This window comes from Grus americana, chromosome 2 (genome assembly GCF_028858705.1).
Source record: "Grus americana isolate bGruAme1 chromosome 2, bGruAme1.mat, whole genome shotgun sequence".
Lineage (NCBI taxonomy): Eukaryota > Metazoa > Chordata > Aves > Gruiformes > Gruidae > Grus > Grus americana.
In genome coordinates, this window is record NC_072853.1 from 51,612,404 (window position 1) to 51,626,151 (window position 13,748).

The 13,748-nt window shown below is 42.9% G+C and overlaps 1 protein-coding gene across 2 annotated transcripts in view; it reads left to right on the forward strand.

Moving 5' to 3' along the window:
* ANKRD29 (ankyrin repeat domain 29) overlaps positions 1 to 13,277 on the forward strand; it is a 29,375-nt gene extending 16,098 nt beyond the window's left edge. For both annotated transcript variants that reach the window (XM_054816256.1, XM_054816257.1), the window contains 5 exons: positions 2,604 to 2,702; positions 8,110 to 8,208; positions 8,665 to 8,760; positions 9,838 to 9,936; positions 11,199 to 13,277. In XM_054816256.1, coding sequence (XP_054672231.1) covers positions 2,604 to 2,702; positions 8,110 to 8,208; positions 8,665 to 8,760; positions 9,838 to 9,936; positions 11,199 to 11,282 — 477 coding nt within the window. In that variant the 3' untranslated portion in view covers positions 11,283 to 13,277. The remainder of the gene's footprint in view (positions 1 to 2,603; positions 2,703 to 8,109; positions 8,209 to 8,664; positions 8,761 to 9,837; positions 9,937 to 11,198) is intronic.
* The last annotated feature ends 471 nt before the right edge of the window (positions 13,278 to 13,748 follow it).

A 13,748-nucleotide genomic window follows, 5' to 3' on the forward strand; every position in this document is an offset into this window, starting at 1 on the left:
AAGCCCCTGAGGTACTAGAGAATCACTTCATCAGTTTTCTGCCAGAAAGAGTAGTAAAAGTTAAAATCTTTAAATCTTTAAATATCTTTAAAATATTTTTTAAAAATCAGTTAAAATGATGTTATTTGGTATTTGTGCATCTCTAGCTTGCCAGCGTTTTGGGCAAAGAATGGTTAAAATGGCTGAACTGACATTGTTTAGTTGACTTTTCAGAAAGCTGGATTGAGCCAATGAAGCACTGGATTTAATTTACTTCCACAGAGACACAAATAAATTGAGCTTTTCGGCATTCAACAGAAACGAGTGGCAGATTTTCCCTCCACTTCCCACCACTCTTTCCTACCCCAGGGCACTCAAGACTGATAAAGAAGAAGTTGTTCCCCAGGGAGATGTGAGTTTTTTCAGCCATTTCCATTGGCTTTGGATCTGCAGGATGCTGTTGCACAAGCGTGCATCAGAGCCGAAGGCTGGCGACTGCAGAAGCCACCAGCGCGCTGGGGGCTGTGCAGTGCTCGCACAGGGGGTCCTCACCTCTGTGCTGCCCTCACCCCATATTTATAAAGAAGGGCGTTCCACCCTCGCTGCTGTGTAAATAGCAATTGCCCTTCTAATCTGAGGCAGTGATTCATACCTCTGCATGGTAATCCCAGGGGTTACCACTCGGTTTAAAAATAGCCATACTGCCACACCTGCAGGCACCTACCTAGAAGTGAAGGTAGTAAAATAACTTCCTTGTTGTCTCTCCTGGAAATGAGCAATATTTGCAACTGGATTTAGAGCCGTATTTTTATTGCTCTCAGCCATTGGGCAAAACCAGTTAGAAATGGCTGCTTAATAAAATAAGAACACAATCTCTCGAAAACGAGTGTTAGCCTGGCTCCTTTTGTGGGATATCGCCAAGCTGCATTTGCAAAGTGATATCTGGCTGGCAGTTTCACTGGCAGGCGACCAAATGAGAAGGATTTCAAGCATGCATTTGGGTAGTCCTCCCAAAACCATCAAGATAGATGTTTTAATCTTAAAGTGACTCACGTGAGGGATAGAGGAGAAGACAAGACAATACCCTAACTAAACGGTATTTCTTGCAGAAATGTTATAGCCTAAAAACAGCTTTCTCATTACAGCATCAATTCAAATCAAGTATAAAAGACTAATAACTTTAAAAATGGTTGGGTGATAGGGAACCCAAGGTTCTCCATCTTGATTGATGCTACAATAAAGAGTTCTTTTAATATTATACAACCTAGTTTACTTTCTAAATGGAAGTGTTCTCACTATACCTGTCTCTGGAGGAAGGCTGCAAAGGACCTCATACCATCACCATATTTCATATACTTGCATAGCAACCAGAGAAAAGAGCCCCTCGGAGGGCCCAGGGGTGTGCATTTGCAGTGCCGACAGACACCTCTCTTGTTCACCAGGACATTTGTCTTGAAATCAAGGTCAAACATTCTAAATTCAGTCCCTGGGGCGGTATATTCAGTTCATTCTTCACTAAGTCTGCTAAGTTTTGCAGGAAGAGGAGCAGCTAAGCAGTATCTCTCGGCAGACAACAGCATTCAGTTCCAACATAGTGGTATGCCAACAAGGTCAAGAACAGGCTTCCACTAAAATGCTCTGTATTTTGTGATAAGCATATGCATGATTAGGCATGAAATGTGTACTTGCACCTCTGAAATGCAGTGAAAGGGTTCATCCATGTCTCTATTTAAGCTAAAAGAGTCTCACCTCCTGGGAAAACTTGCCCTAGCACGCTCTGTGCTGAGTGCTGTGGATATAGGATGGGTAAACACCTGTCCCACCCTTGATGCAGATTTCCACTGGAAATGGTTGGATGGATTATAATGCTGTTTGAATTTTTTTCATCAAAAAAACTTAATGAAATGTGACTGAAATTTTTTGCCTAAGGAAGAAGTTTCTGTGAAGCCAAACTCTGAGAACATCTGCACATGAAAGACATGTTGAGGAAAAATAAAATCCCATATTTGTTCAGAATTTGTTCTTTCACAAGCTTTTTGCAAGAAAATGCTGATTTCTGATAGGGCTATGAGATATCCTGTCTTGCATGTGTTACTTTTACATTGTTACATTACAGGTGAAGTTTCTTCTACAAGACGTGGCAGAGCAGTGGCACGGTAGCTGCTGGGGTAGTAGCATGGCACAGTACTTACTCCTTCAACCTCGAGGACAGACTTCAGTGCTGGAGTCTCCAGTCTTGAAAAGCACTTGAACATGTTTTCATCATGTGTTTATGTAGCAGAACACTTTTGCATGAACATATAAAAGCTAAATGAACCTGTACAGGAATGAATTGTAGACCAATGCTTCAATGAACTAGACTGTTAGTATTCCAGACCCAGGATCTAATGCGTGGTTTAATACATGATGGGAGTCAGTACTTGTGCATACTGAATGAAAATGTTACCATAGTTTTTTATGAACTAGACTTTGGATTTTGGTAATTATTTGTTGAGCATGGCTGTATATCTGCTGTTACACAGCATAATGGCTTACGAATGAGAACTTGATTCAGTTTGGTTTGGTTTTGTGTGGAAAAATGGCATCATTTCAACACAGGGTAAGCTGGATGTATTTGTTCTTAGGATGGAGCTTCTGCAATTTTCCTGGCGGCACAAGGAGGCTATCTGGATGTCATCCGATTGCTGCTTTCTTCAGGAGCAAAGGTTAACCAGCCACGGCAGGTGAGCTCCACATTTCAGGGCAGAGCTGGGGTCTACGTTTTTGCAGTTATGAAAAATTAACACTGGAATTTTCTCCGGGTATCAGGTTCCCATGGAGGTGTTTCACTGTTAGGCAGATTGTGGCTGTGCCTGCGTCCGTGTTTTAGTTCAGATTGGTAATGTGGTTTTGAAGTGTGTGCCCCAGTCATTTCTGCTTGCATGCAAACTAGATCATTTCTGGAAGAAGTGAAACTGGAAGCTCTGGTCTAGGTCTGCACCAGTTGCACTTACACCCTAAAGCAGATCAAACCACTGACTGATCCTTCGAGCAGGTTTGAACCACATGCACGTTTGAGCCAGGGACCAAGATAAATCAAAATAAAACCCTCCAGCTGTATATAATGCTGATGTAAGGGCCTTGCACTACCTCTTGCAACTGCTAATCTGCTTCTGTTGTACCAAGTTACTTGTGAAAGTCTACACAGCCTACCACATCCCTGCGTTCTTTTGGAAATCTTTGGAAAAGCTATTGGAAATCTGGGAACTCTAGTGGGAGACAATACTAAATTTGGTATACTGAAATCACCAGGCCTTCAGTACTGTGGCTTTGGTGCTGAAGCTGATCTTTGAAAAAAGCTTTTACTTTCAGTTTTACCTTTTTTTAGTTTTACTCTGTGTCATCCCTGTGCACTTTGAAACTCAAGCATGAGTGTTACCTTCATCTCTGGAAGTTTTTGATAGATATGGAAAGCCTTGCTGTCCCCATTTCCAGCTAGTTACTCTAGTGGGCCTGATCCTGCAAACACATACGACCAGTGGCAACCATAAGCATGAAATGAGCTCCTCTGAAGGCAGTGGGGCTGCTGTTTGATCATTAAAGGATATGTATGTTATGTCCCAGGAATCTTTGCCTGCTTTGAGACAACCTCCCCTGTGGTCTGCTGAAACCCTGCAGGCAAGGTAGCTGTCCTGGGTCTTCACTGCACATTTTAAATTGATGGGATAAGGTCTTGTCCTTGCAATCAGTCATGTACAGCTGCCAGGTGGCTGTGATCATTGACTGCAGCAAGTAAAAAATCAGCAGGCAGGAATAATGAATGTGAAAACTCTAATAACAGTGAACAACGTAGCATGTGACATGCTTTGCCAGGTATTTTCAAGATTTCCTTTCATCTACACCAAAAAGCTTGACAAATCATAGCCTGGCAGCAGAGATCAATCTGTATGACTTCTGCTGCGTCTATGGGTCTGCATAGCCTCCCTGGCCTCCCTGCTATTCCTGTAGTGTAAGAAAACTGGATTAGTATTTTATGTGCCCAAACTAAAGTAATTTTCCTGCTGCCTCTTCTCCCACCTCTCCAGCACCAGAGCTATGCTAGCAGCTGCTCCCTGGACTGATGCTTTAGTTGCTCCTAGGCTACCTCCACACTGTCTCCCAAGATCAAGATTAAGATGTGTTGTTAAAAGCTGTTAATTAATGCAGTCTAAAAGATCAGTGTAGAAGGATGGACCAAGGTATGCATTAATGCCTTTTGAGTAGGTCAAAATACAGTTGGGGAGCCTTAGATTTAGTCCCACTATGTTGCCATAAAAACCTGCATTCTGCTAACCATAATTATAATGGCCCAGCTAATTCTTTCTGACGATATTTTTTTAGCTCTCTAATCCAATTTCTACAACACAATGTTTCATGAGGCATTTTTAAATCTTAGTTGAGGCAAAGACTTGACTCTGTGTGAATGTTCCTCCCTGCTCTGTTTCATCTCCGGCAATACGGGCTTACTTTGCTTCAGGGTACCTCCGATCCCTGCTAAGATTATGCCTGGATAAGTCCATGGCATTTGTATTTGGGCCCACTGTAACCTGAAACATTTCCTTAACAAATGGAACTTTTTTACTGTTTAATTAGTAAAGTAATGGTTGGATGGACTTCAGTCTCTTTCTTACTAACAAACAAATTTGTACTTTGTTCGAAGGTGGCATGTTGGTCATGAGGAATGTAGCTCTAGCTGGGGCAGGTTCGACGCCAGCCAGATGACTCCCCCTGTCAGTTACAAACCACACTGCTCTTGCTGCTGTAGGAAACCTTTCTAAGCAATGTGACATCAAATACAGGGCTGGCCGTAGCTGCAGAGTGCCAGGTGTGAGTTCATGTTTCTCCTTCCTCACGGTGTCCAGGTTTTCCTCTCTTCCTTGTGGATTTGGGGGCTTAATTCATCTGCCTAGGCATGTGCATCTGCCCTGTATGTCTCCTCCTGCTGCTGCAGTGGGTACCAGTTCCCCTTCAGTCTCACGCCCCATCTCCCAGTCCCACGGGGGTGCTCCTGACACCGTAGAGCATCTCGGATGGTGCTGGGTCTCCATGTGCAGGCCCTTCAGCTCAGTTCTCACAAGGCCAGATAGTGAAGCTTCCTGGCGACTTTCTTCCCTGGCAATGTAATTTCTCGTGTTTTTTAGCCGTCTTCTGTTCTTTCTGACATTACAGAGCTGAGCAGGAATTCTTTTGTCATCTTTTTGTCTAGACAGAGCTGGGGGCAGTGTCTGAAGCCTGATGTGGGAGATGTTTCTTTGCTTCTCCCACTCAAAACAAAGTGAGAAGATTATTTGCCAATGAACTTTACGCTCTGTCTTGGCAGCCTGTGTCCCAGCAGGCTTTACTCTGGCTGGCAAAGCAGATTCAAAATACTCTGAGAATTCATGTTTTTTTCTTAACACATGATATGCAATTACACATATATGTAAGCCAGTAAACCCGTGTAGTGTGTAGACTTCAGACAAGCAAGCAATTTGTTATTAGCAAGAATTCAGCTGGTGTAGTGGTGTGAGTGGACTGATGGAGAAGGTGATGCCAAGTAGCCTGAGAGTAGGGGCTGTCTGTCCCTGGAAGTCCTTACTGGGAATTTGAGGAGTATTTCACCTCCTACCCTAATCTGACCCTTTCTAAAACTCCAAGCCACAAGCAAATTCTGAGATTCAAAGCTGCAAAGCAAAGTCATTAGTTAATGGGTAAGAGAAAAAGCATCAGAAATTTCTGTCAGAGTATATTTACAATGGCTGGCTGCTGGATATAATGAGATGTAGTCAATATATATAAGCTTGTAATCAAATACAGAAATAAGCACAGCTGAAAAACACATGGGGTATTTAACGTTGTTCTAGGAATGTAACGGTCTGCAGTCTGCTGGGTGGGCAGAGGGACAAGGAAAGGAAAGTAGTTTTTGAACAGCATCTTTCCCTGCTATCACTTTCTTCCTGACTCATCTCCAAGTCACAGGAATTCTCATGTGGCCTCTTAGTACAATGTAGTATCTCTTTTGTAGCGTACACCAACATGAAAATGGACAGAATTCTCATCTACTCCATGTAAATACTATACACGTTTGCATAAACCTGCCTGTTAGATGCTGTTTGCTTCAGAGAGAGAAGCTGACAATAGTCAATGTGAGCCCACCATCAACTTCATCATCGTTCTTCTCTTCAGGCAAAGTCCTCCAAGACAGTCACTCTTACAATGTACTTTTCCCTCTAGCCTCTCACTGGGATACTGAGGATGATGTCTAACAGCAATATTATTAAGGACAGTTAACGGTAACAGTGATGTTACCCAACACTTGTATTTCCTTCTGCTCCTTTTCATTTATATCTGAAAATAAGAGTTGTTCTTAGAAACTTCACTATGAGTAAAAGAAAGCATGTTCCCCATGCTGTGCTTGTGCATGCATTTCTTGCATAAATAGAAGTGTGGATTTGCACAGCATTGGATCTTCATGCAGATTAAATTGTGGAGGCTGCTCTCGGATATTTTCCAAGTTTTATAGGCTTTTTCAGTGTCCCTATTGCCCTCTGGTGGGGGGAAATTAGAAAAAAATAGGAAGTGTCAGCTTACTGGTAGGGAAAACACTGTAAATTGGAGAGGGACAGTTTTTGCCATCATGCTAACATCACATGCACTTATACAAGACACCCTTTGTTATTTTTGAATCGCAAAGAACTCTCATTATATTAATGGAATATATACTGGAATGAGGTCAATCACTAATTTCCATGAGTTAATTTATAGAGAAATGATACAAGAGTGGACAAAGATCTTGTTCCTTACCATTTGAGAAGACCAAAGATCTCAGGATGTGCATTTGCTCTTTCTCAGAATCAGAAAAAGGGATGCCCAGAATATTAAATCAAAGGAAGAAATAACGTTTCTGTTTCTTCCGAAGGATTAAGTCACTAGCCCATAGAAAGCGGAGAACTGGTTCAACAATGTGTTTTTTGGATTGCATGAGCAAGTCATATGAATCTTCAGTTGGCACTGAGGAGAGACATTGCTTCTTTGATCAAGGTGGAAATACCTTATTTAAAGTAAAAAGTTGTTTTCTTCTGAAACTTCTCATTAAGGCTCTTTTGGAAGCCCCAGTGTATTTTGTCTTCCTTTTTCCTGCCAAGTCATCAGGCTGCTGAGGGTGACGAGGGGAACTGGCAAGCGCTGAAGGCAGAAGCAGGCACCCTGCTACGTGAGGCCTCACTTTTACGTTAAAGTCCATACAGGCAAAGCCTTTGGTTAAAGGCCCACAAGAATCAGTTTGGCACCACATAACTGCTGGAGTCCTCCTGTAGTCTGGAGAATCAGGACATTTGGAAGCAAAAGGAGGAAAAGACACAAAACTAAATTCTAACTGCGGCAAGAAATACTTCTAGTGCTTCAACTCACCTTTGGATTGGGATGGAAATCCATCACAAAGTTCATCTTATTCTGAATGTGCATTTTATTTTCTGAGGTTTTTTTGCTCAAATAATGATTGCATAGGACATTTTTTTCCAAACCAGGTTGCTTCACACTGGATTCCTTGATAATTGCCTTGTTTTCTAGAGGAATTCTTGAAGATAAAATTTGTGAAATACCATCACTGTAAGGCAGGACATTTTTACCAGATTCCCTTAGGGTGAATAATGTAACTAAACATTGAAAGTTGGTGATCATCTTGCATTGTTCCTTAGCTTCTGTAAACTTCCACTCCACCTGTACAGAGACACAGCTGCAGAATTTGCCCATGCGTGCTGAGATTTGCCTGTATCTTCTGTCACACCTAGCCACCTAGAGTTCAAACTACACAGGATACCTTTGGCCTTTACATTTCAAATTTCCCTATGTATTTTAAGCACAGCTGGTAAACCAAAGAGGACTTTAGGTGTTCACACCGCGATGCACATTTCAGGCTGAGGATGGCTCTACTCCACAACTGGGGTGGTTCTGACTTGATACATTGAGCTCCCACGTGCTTTTGGAAGCAACTCTGCATATGTCTATCTGTGATGCAAGATTTAATTGTGGAATTGAAGTACATCCATTCCAGCAGGCAGACTTGGGCGGCAAAATACCAGGGAGCACAGGATCTCGAAGTGAAAGCGTTAGCAGTCTTTTTTCTGTTTGCAGGATGGGACGGCACCCTTGTGGATTGCATCGCAGATGGGTCACAGCGAAGTGGTGCGAGTGATGCTGCTCCGGGGAGCCGAGCGAGATGCTGCACGGGATGTGAGTAGCACATCTTCCTGTGCTCTGTCTGCAGCTTAACACTTCCTAGCTTTTTTTGAGGCTCCAAGGCTGCTTGAATGGAGGCCTGGTGTCCCCAGAGTCCATCCTGTTTGCCAGGCTGTAAAGTCTCACCATGGTCTCCCTTTTCCCCTTTGTGTCAGGGACAGCTTCCTGGAGGGACCTCCTGGAATAAGAGAATGGAAATGACCTTATAAATGAGAGACAAAGATGATGTATGGTGTCACGGGTTCATTTTACCCTGAAGTTTTCACCTGCCAGAGGAACAATCCTCCTAAACCCAGTAACATATGTTGTGGAGTTGCCTCCTCAGAGACGATGAGCAGAGGAGACCCACCTCTCAGGGGTGTGGGGGAGAGCTGGCGTTTCCCTCCAGCCAAGGGGAAAGCAGATGAAGCATTGGTAACAACTGAACTGACCTTCCTCTCTCTTTTAAAGGACGGCACGACCGCTTTACTGAAGGCTGCCATTAAAGGGTACAACAATGTGATAGAAGAGTTGCTGAAATTCTCTCCTACACTTGGCCTGCTGAAGGTCAGTAGAGAAACACACAGACTTTTAGGCAGAAACTCAAGAAGGCAAAGGGTCTGATGAAAGAACTGACATTTATGACAATGGCAGTGGAAGACGATAAAGAGCTTGAGCCCAAAAAAGTCAAAAGAAAAATGAAATTATCTTATTTAGCCTTTAACGCCATGCACAAATGAATCTTTCCAAACGAAATTGTGAATTTGATTCTTGGAATGAGGAAGCACATTGTGTCATAGAAGGAATTCTCCTGCTTTTCATCATCTGATTTTATTTCTGCAGTAAATGGATTGCTCTCAACAGTACAGTTTTTAGCATTATACCCTGCCCTCTATTGCATTTAGTTAGCAAAATAGTATCCTAAGAGATCTGTTGTAAGCAGATTCTCTACTTCATTTTGTTTTCTTCTGAATTGAAAGAGTGACTGGAAAAATAACAGATATTTGGAAGCTGCTTTTTAATAGATGATCTAATTTTATGTGCCTATAAATCACATACTTAGATAGCCTCTGTGCATGCAACTAAGTGGCAATTTTTATGTACTTGAAAATCCAGGTGGAATTAACTTAGTTGTTAATTACAAATATGAAATAGCTTGCACACTTATTTGAACTGTCAGTTTGCAGCCACCAACAAAAAGCCAGCCATAAAAAAAAAATCACCATTCAGCTGTCTGACACTGAGATCATTAATCATCAGAGAAAGAAGATAAAGTGCACAGATGGTTTCCATTACTGCTTGTGCTTCTGTTTCACTTGCTAATGGGTGATTTTGCCAGGCAGAAGCAAGTGCTATGTCCATTTCACCTCTAATCTATTGACAAGGGTAATTTTTAAAGGGAAATATCGCTGTGGTAAAATGAACCTGACTCTCATTTTTATTAAAGCATTTAAAATCACCTCCTTCCTAGCCCACTAGCCTGCCAGCACCCTGTCTAAATCAGACCCTATACCTTTGATGACCCAACATCTTCCATGTTATTTCTTTCTTGTTCATAGGCTTGTTCTTTGCAACTATTAGTGTTTTGCTGCCTTTTGATTTCTCCCCGTGCATGGTACAAACATCTCCATTGGTATTTTCTAGAACGGGACCTCTGCTCTCCACGCGGCCGTCCTGAGTGGCAACGTGAGGACAGTGGCACTGCTCCTCGAAGCAGGAGCGGACCCTTGCCTGAGGAACAAGGTACGTCCTGGCACGCCATCCTGGGTGAGGAGCAGGTGGGAAGCACCGAGCGGCAGAGCCGTGCGCGCCACGTGGGTGGTGCAAGTCCATGTTTCTGTGTTGGTCCATGGTTGCCTCTCGATCCTCTCCTGAAGCACCATTGTTCGGTCCATTTATTTCTGTATATAAGTATTTCTAAGGGCGCTAGGCAGTGCCACTGGTGATGCCGGTTCTTGTGAAGTTACATCAATCTGAGAATAACCAAACCATGCATTCACTCACTCGAGCACCACAGATTAAATTGTTAACTATAACTAGTCATGGGCTAGCTAGGTTGCTCTTTAGGGAAACAGTAATCCATTACTGTTTTGGTAAGTCACAAGTTATATTCATATCTCCATACAGATGTGTAAAGAGGATATTTCCTCAGCAAGAGAAATATGTATCTGTGTGCCTTTGATATGAAAACTTGGTTAGAATTCAGCACATTGCTAATACAAAAAAATAACCCAAATCACACGCATCTTTCCCATATCTTACAATTTAATCTGTGGTGCCTGTTTCTGTATCATTCCACTTGACGGCAGCAGAGTTACCGCCTCATACAGCAATTCACGTTAGCAGGCATTTTGTTTTGATACTATCATCCAAGCAATGTCCAAGATTTTTCTGCTACTGATGGTAATTAGACTTTCTGATAAGAAAGTCTGTGACTGTAACCTCTCCTACTGATTTTTTTTTTTTAAATAACATGCAATTTGGTGCAACAGAATACATTTGCAGGAGAGAATTACTGGCTTTCAGAAATAGCTTCATTAAAATACTTTATTTTACCAAAATTGTATTCAATAAATACAGAGGACCAAACTCTGATGTTCTATTACCAATCCTACAAAATAACACCGACTATTTCATAGCAATTAAAGTATTTCCTCAGATTTTTATGGACTGTGGTACTTAAAGACCTGCCTCATATCCCCCCAAAAAATCACGAGCTATGTTTTCTTTTAATTTTGTGGCAGAAGCGTAGGGAGCCTAAGGAATACAATTTAGCCTGGACAGTCGGCACAAAATAAGCTGACTACACAAATCCCATGCTAGGATTGTTTTGAAGAACTGTGGAAAGGTGACTTCTTAAGATATCTCCAGCCGTGGTGGAGACAACACTGGAGTAACCACACTGTTACAACGCTCAGTACCATCTTCTTTAGAGCTTAATGCTTTTAAACTGTTGTGTGGAAATACTCCTGCATTTTTGCTAACCTGAAGGGTTTTTGTTCCAGGCAAATGAACTGCCAGCTGAGCTAACAAAAAATGAACGCATCCTCCGACTCCTCCGCACGAAGGAAAAGCAAAGGAAAAGCTAATGGAGCCCTGTAGCGAGTGCGGCTTGACAGAGATGTGCCCTGACCACAGTAGTATGACAGTCAACCTAGGCTGCCCGAGAAGGGCTTGTTGGGACAGTTTGCAGAACTGATTAGGCTCTCCAGTACATGCTCCCTGAACACACAAGGCCCTTGCCCTGGGGTCGCCAGGGGCTAAGGCCTCCACCTGGCATCGCTGAACGCAGAAGGACTGCGACGAGAGCAGGGTTTGGCCTGGGAGCTGCGTTTGCACCCACCAGTCCCAGCACCAACGTTTGCTCATCCACGCCTGCAGCGTATGCATCCCCACACATGCAAGTGCCCTGCCGTTTCAGACACACGTCCCTGTACTGGCATGGCTGCACACCCGTAATGGGTGCCTTGGGGTGCACTTCTGGGTCGGAGGCAGTCAGCCCTTGTGCCAAAAGGACACCCAGACCTCACAGCTGTTTGGATGCAGTCAGTGCTGGAGAAGCCCCATGGTGCTGCTGCCCTCCCCTTGCTGACAGAGCTGACAGAGCTAGCTCAGACCATTCCTCTCTACCTCCAAGTGCTGCATGGGGCTAGAGGTGAGATCCCACCTGCGACATCGCAACAGGAAACATCTGCCAGCCCAGGGCTTTGGTAACACTTTGGCTACTACATGAAGCTCCATAAAAATGATGCAGAGCGTTACAAATTATGCCAAAAGCTACCAACCAAACAATAAGCAAGGAGATGTCCTCCTCAGTGGTAGCATCTTGATCTGTCCATCTGTCCATCAAGAGAAACACAGCGGAGCAGTTGATAGCATTTTGCAATGCGTACGCAGTGCTATGGGGGTCCATCCCCAACCCTACAGTCTATGCACACGCATTTTTGTGGGTAGAGGAGGACCGGTTACTGAGCAAACCAACCGGAGCATGTCACTCACTGGCACAAGCACATCAGAAATTTATGTCGGGCACAACAGCACAGACTCTATACAAGTAGTATACGTATGTTCTGCACACGCATGTATGTGACACTATGGTTTAGTACCCATAGTTACTATGCAACGCACTTGTTCCCCAGGTCTGTGATGGGAGTTAAGGGACAAGTGTGCAGTGTACAGGTGTTCCAGCAGCTGGTGAGAGGGTTACACATGGCCACACTCGAACAGGCCTGCTAATTAATGTGGGCGTGGCAAATGAATGCTCAACAGTAATTTTGGCTTTTGTTGTGGTTGAGACGCTTGAACACCCTACTAGCCTGTGTGGGGCAGACAGTGCAAATTGTAGATGGTTTGTGAAGAGCTATATTTTAACCATGTTGCTGTAAAACACCCCATTAAAACCCAGCCATTTTTGCTGTATAAACAGTATATACTAAGTCCTGTTAGCCACAAAAACATTTGAGATTATTTTATAGTGAGTTGAGGTATAGTGTTAGCTCAGTACTTAAATCCACACACTCCACCTGTCTTCAAACCTTGGCAAATTACTGAAAAATTGCATAACAAGTTGAGGACAGAGAAGATTGTAAGGAAACAAAACTTTCCCCGCTTAAAAAATGTCTGCCTAGGATTCAACTGAATTGTTGCATTTTTGCTTCTGTGAGTTAAAAAAAAAATAATCTTTTAGTGAGCTAGGACAAATGAATGTAGTTTACTTAGTGCAAATTAGCCGTATATATTACCAAATTATAAAGTTATTCTTTTCATGAGTAAGTTAGGTAAGAAGTCAGGGTTCTGGTGAAGAGAACAGAAGTAGGCATACCTTTGCTTGTGAACTGGAATTGCTATTCCATTTCTACTCAACATTATAAAGGAAAGTATTAAGTTTTCCAACAACATGAGAAGACCCTAGAAAAATCTATTCGTTTAGGTAATTCACGCTGCTGTATTTTTGAATTAAAATAATGTTGTGCCTAACAGAAACTTGCAGACAAACTGGTACAGAACCAAAGAATTATGCAAGATGCTTAGTGGATGATTGTATCCAGGGTTCAATTCTGCAAAAGACTAAAAAATATTGAGCATGCAGAAATCTCAAGAGCCTTATTGGGAACTTAAGTTGCACAGCATTACATGGGACTGAACTCTAACTTGTTTAACAAGCAATGCTGGAGAGGATAGGTTTATGTGGAGCCCCCACTGGGTTGAAGATGTACATACTGTTTCAGAGAACACTAGAGGGACTCTAGGCAGCCTAGCCTCTATATTGATCTTTTTCCCTGAAGTTTCTTCAGATCAACAGCTGGGAACAACCACACTCTTAATATGAAAAGCCCTTTCACAGTTGTGAAGGAGGATAATCATCAGAAGGTCTTCAGTAGTCATGCTGGGTCAGCAATAAATACTCTTAATACCAGAGAGGCTGTAATGATCAGGCAATCTTCCTAAAAAAATGTGGAAGCATCCACTGTCGGTGAGGGTCTCCTATTTTTTCCTGATGGCAGAGCATAGGAGAGAGGACAGGGCAAGCCAACAGTGGTCCTGTGACAGCTGAA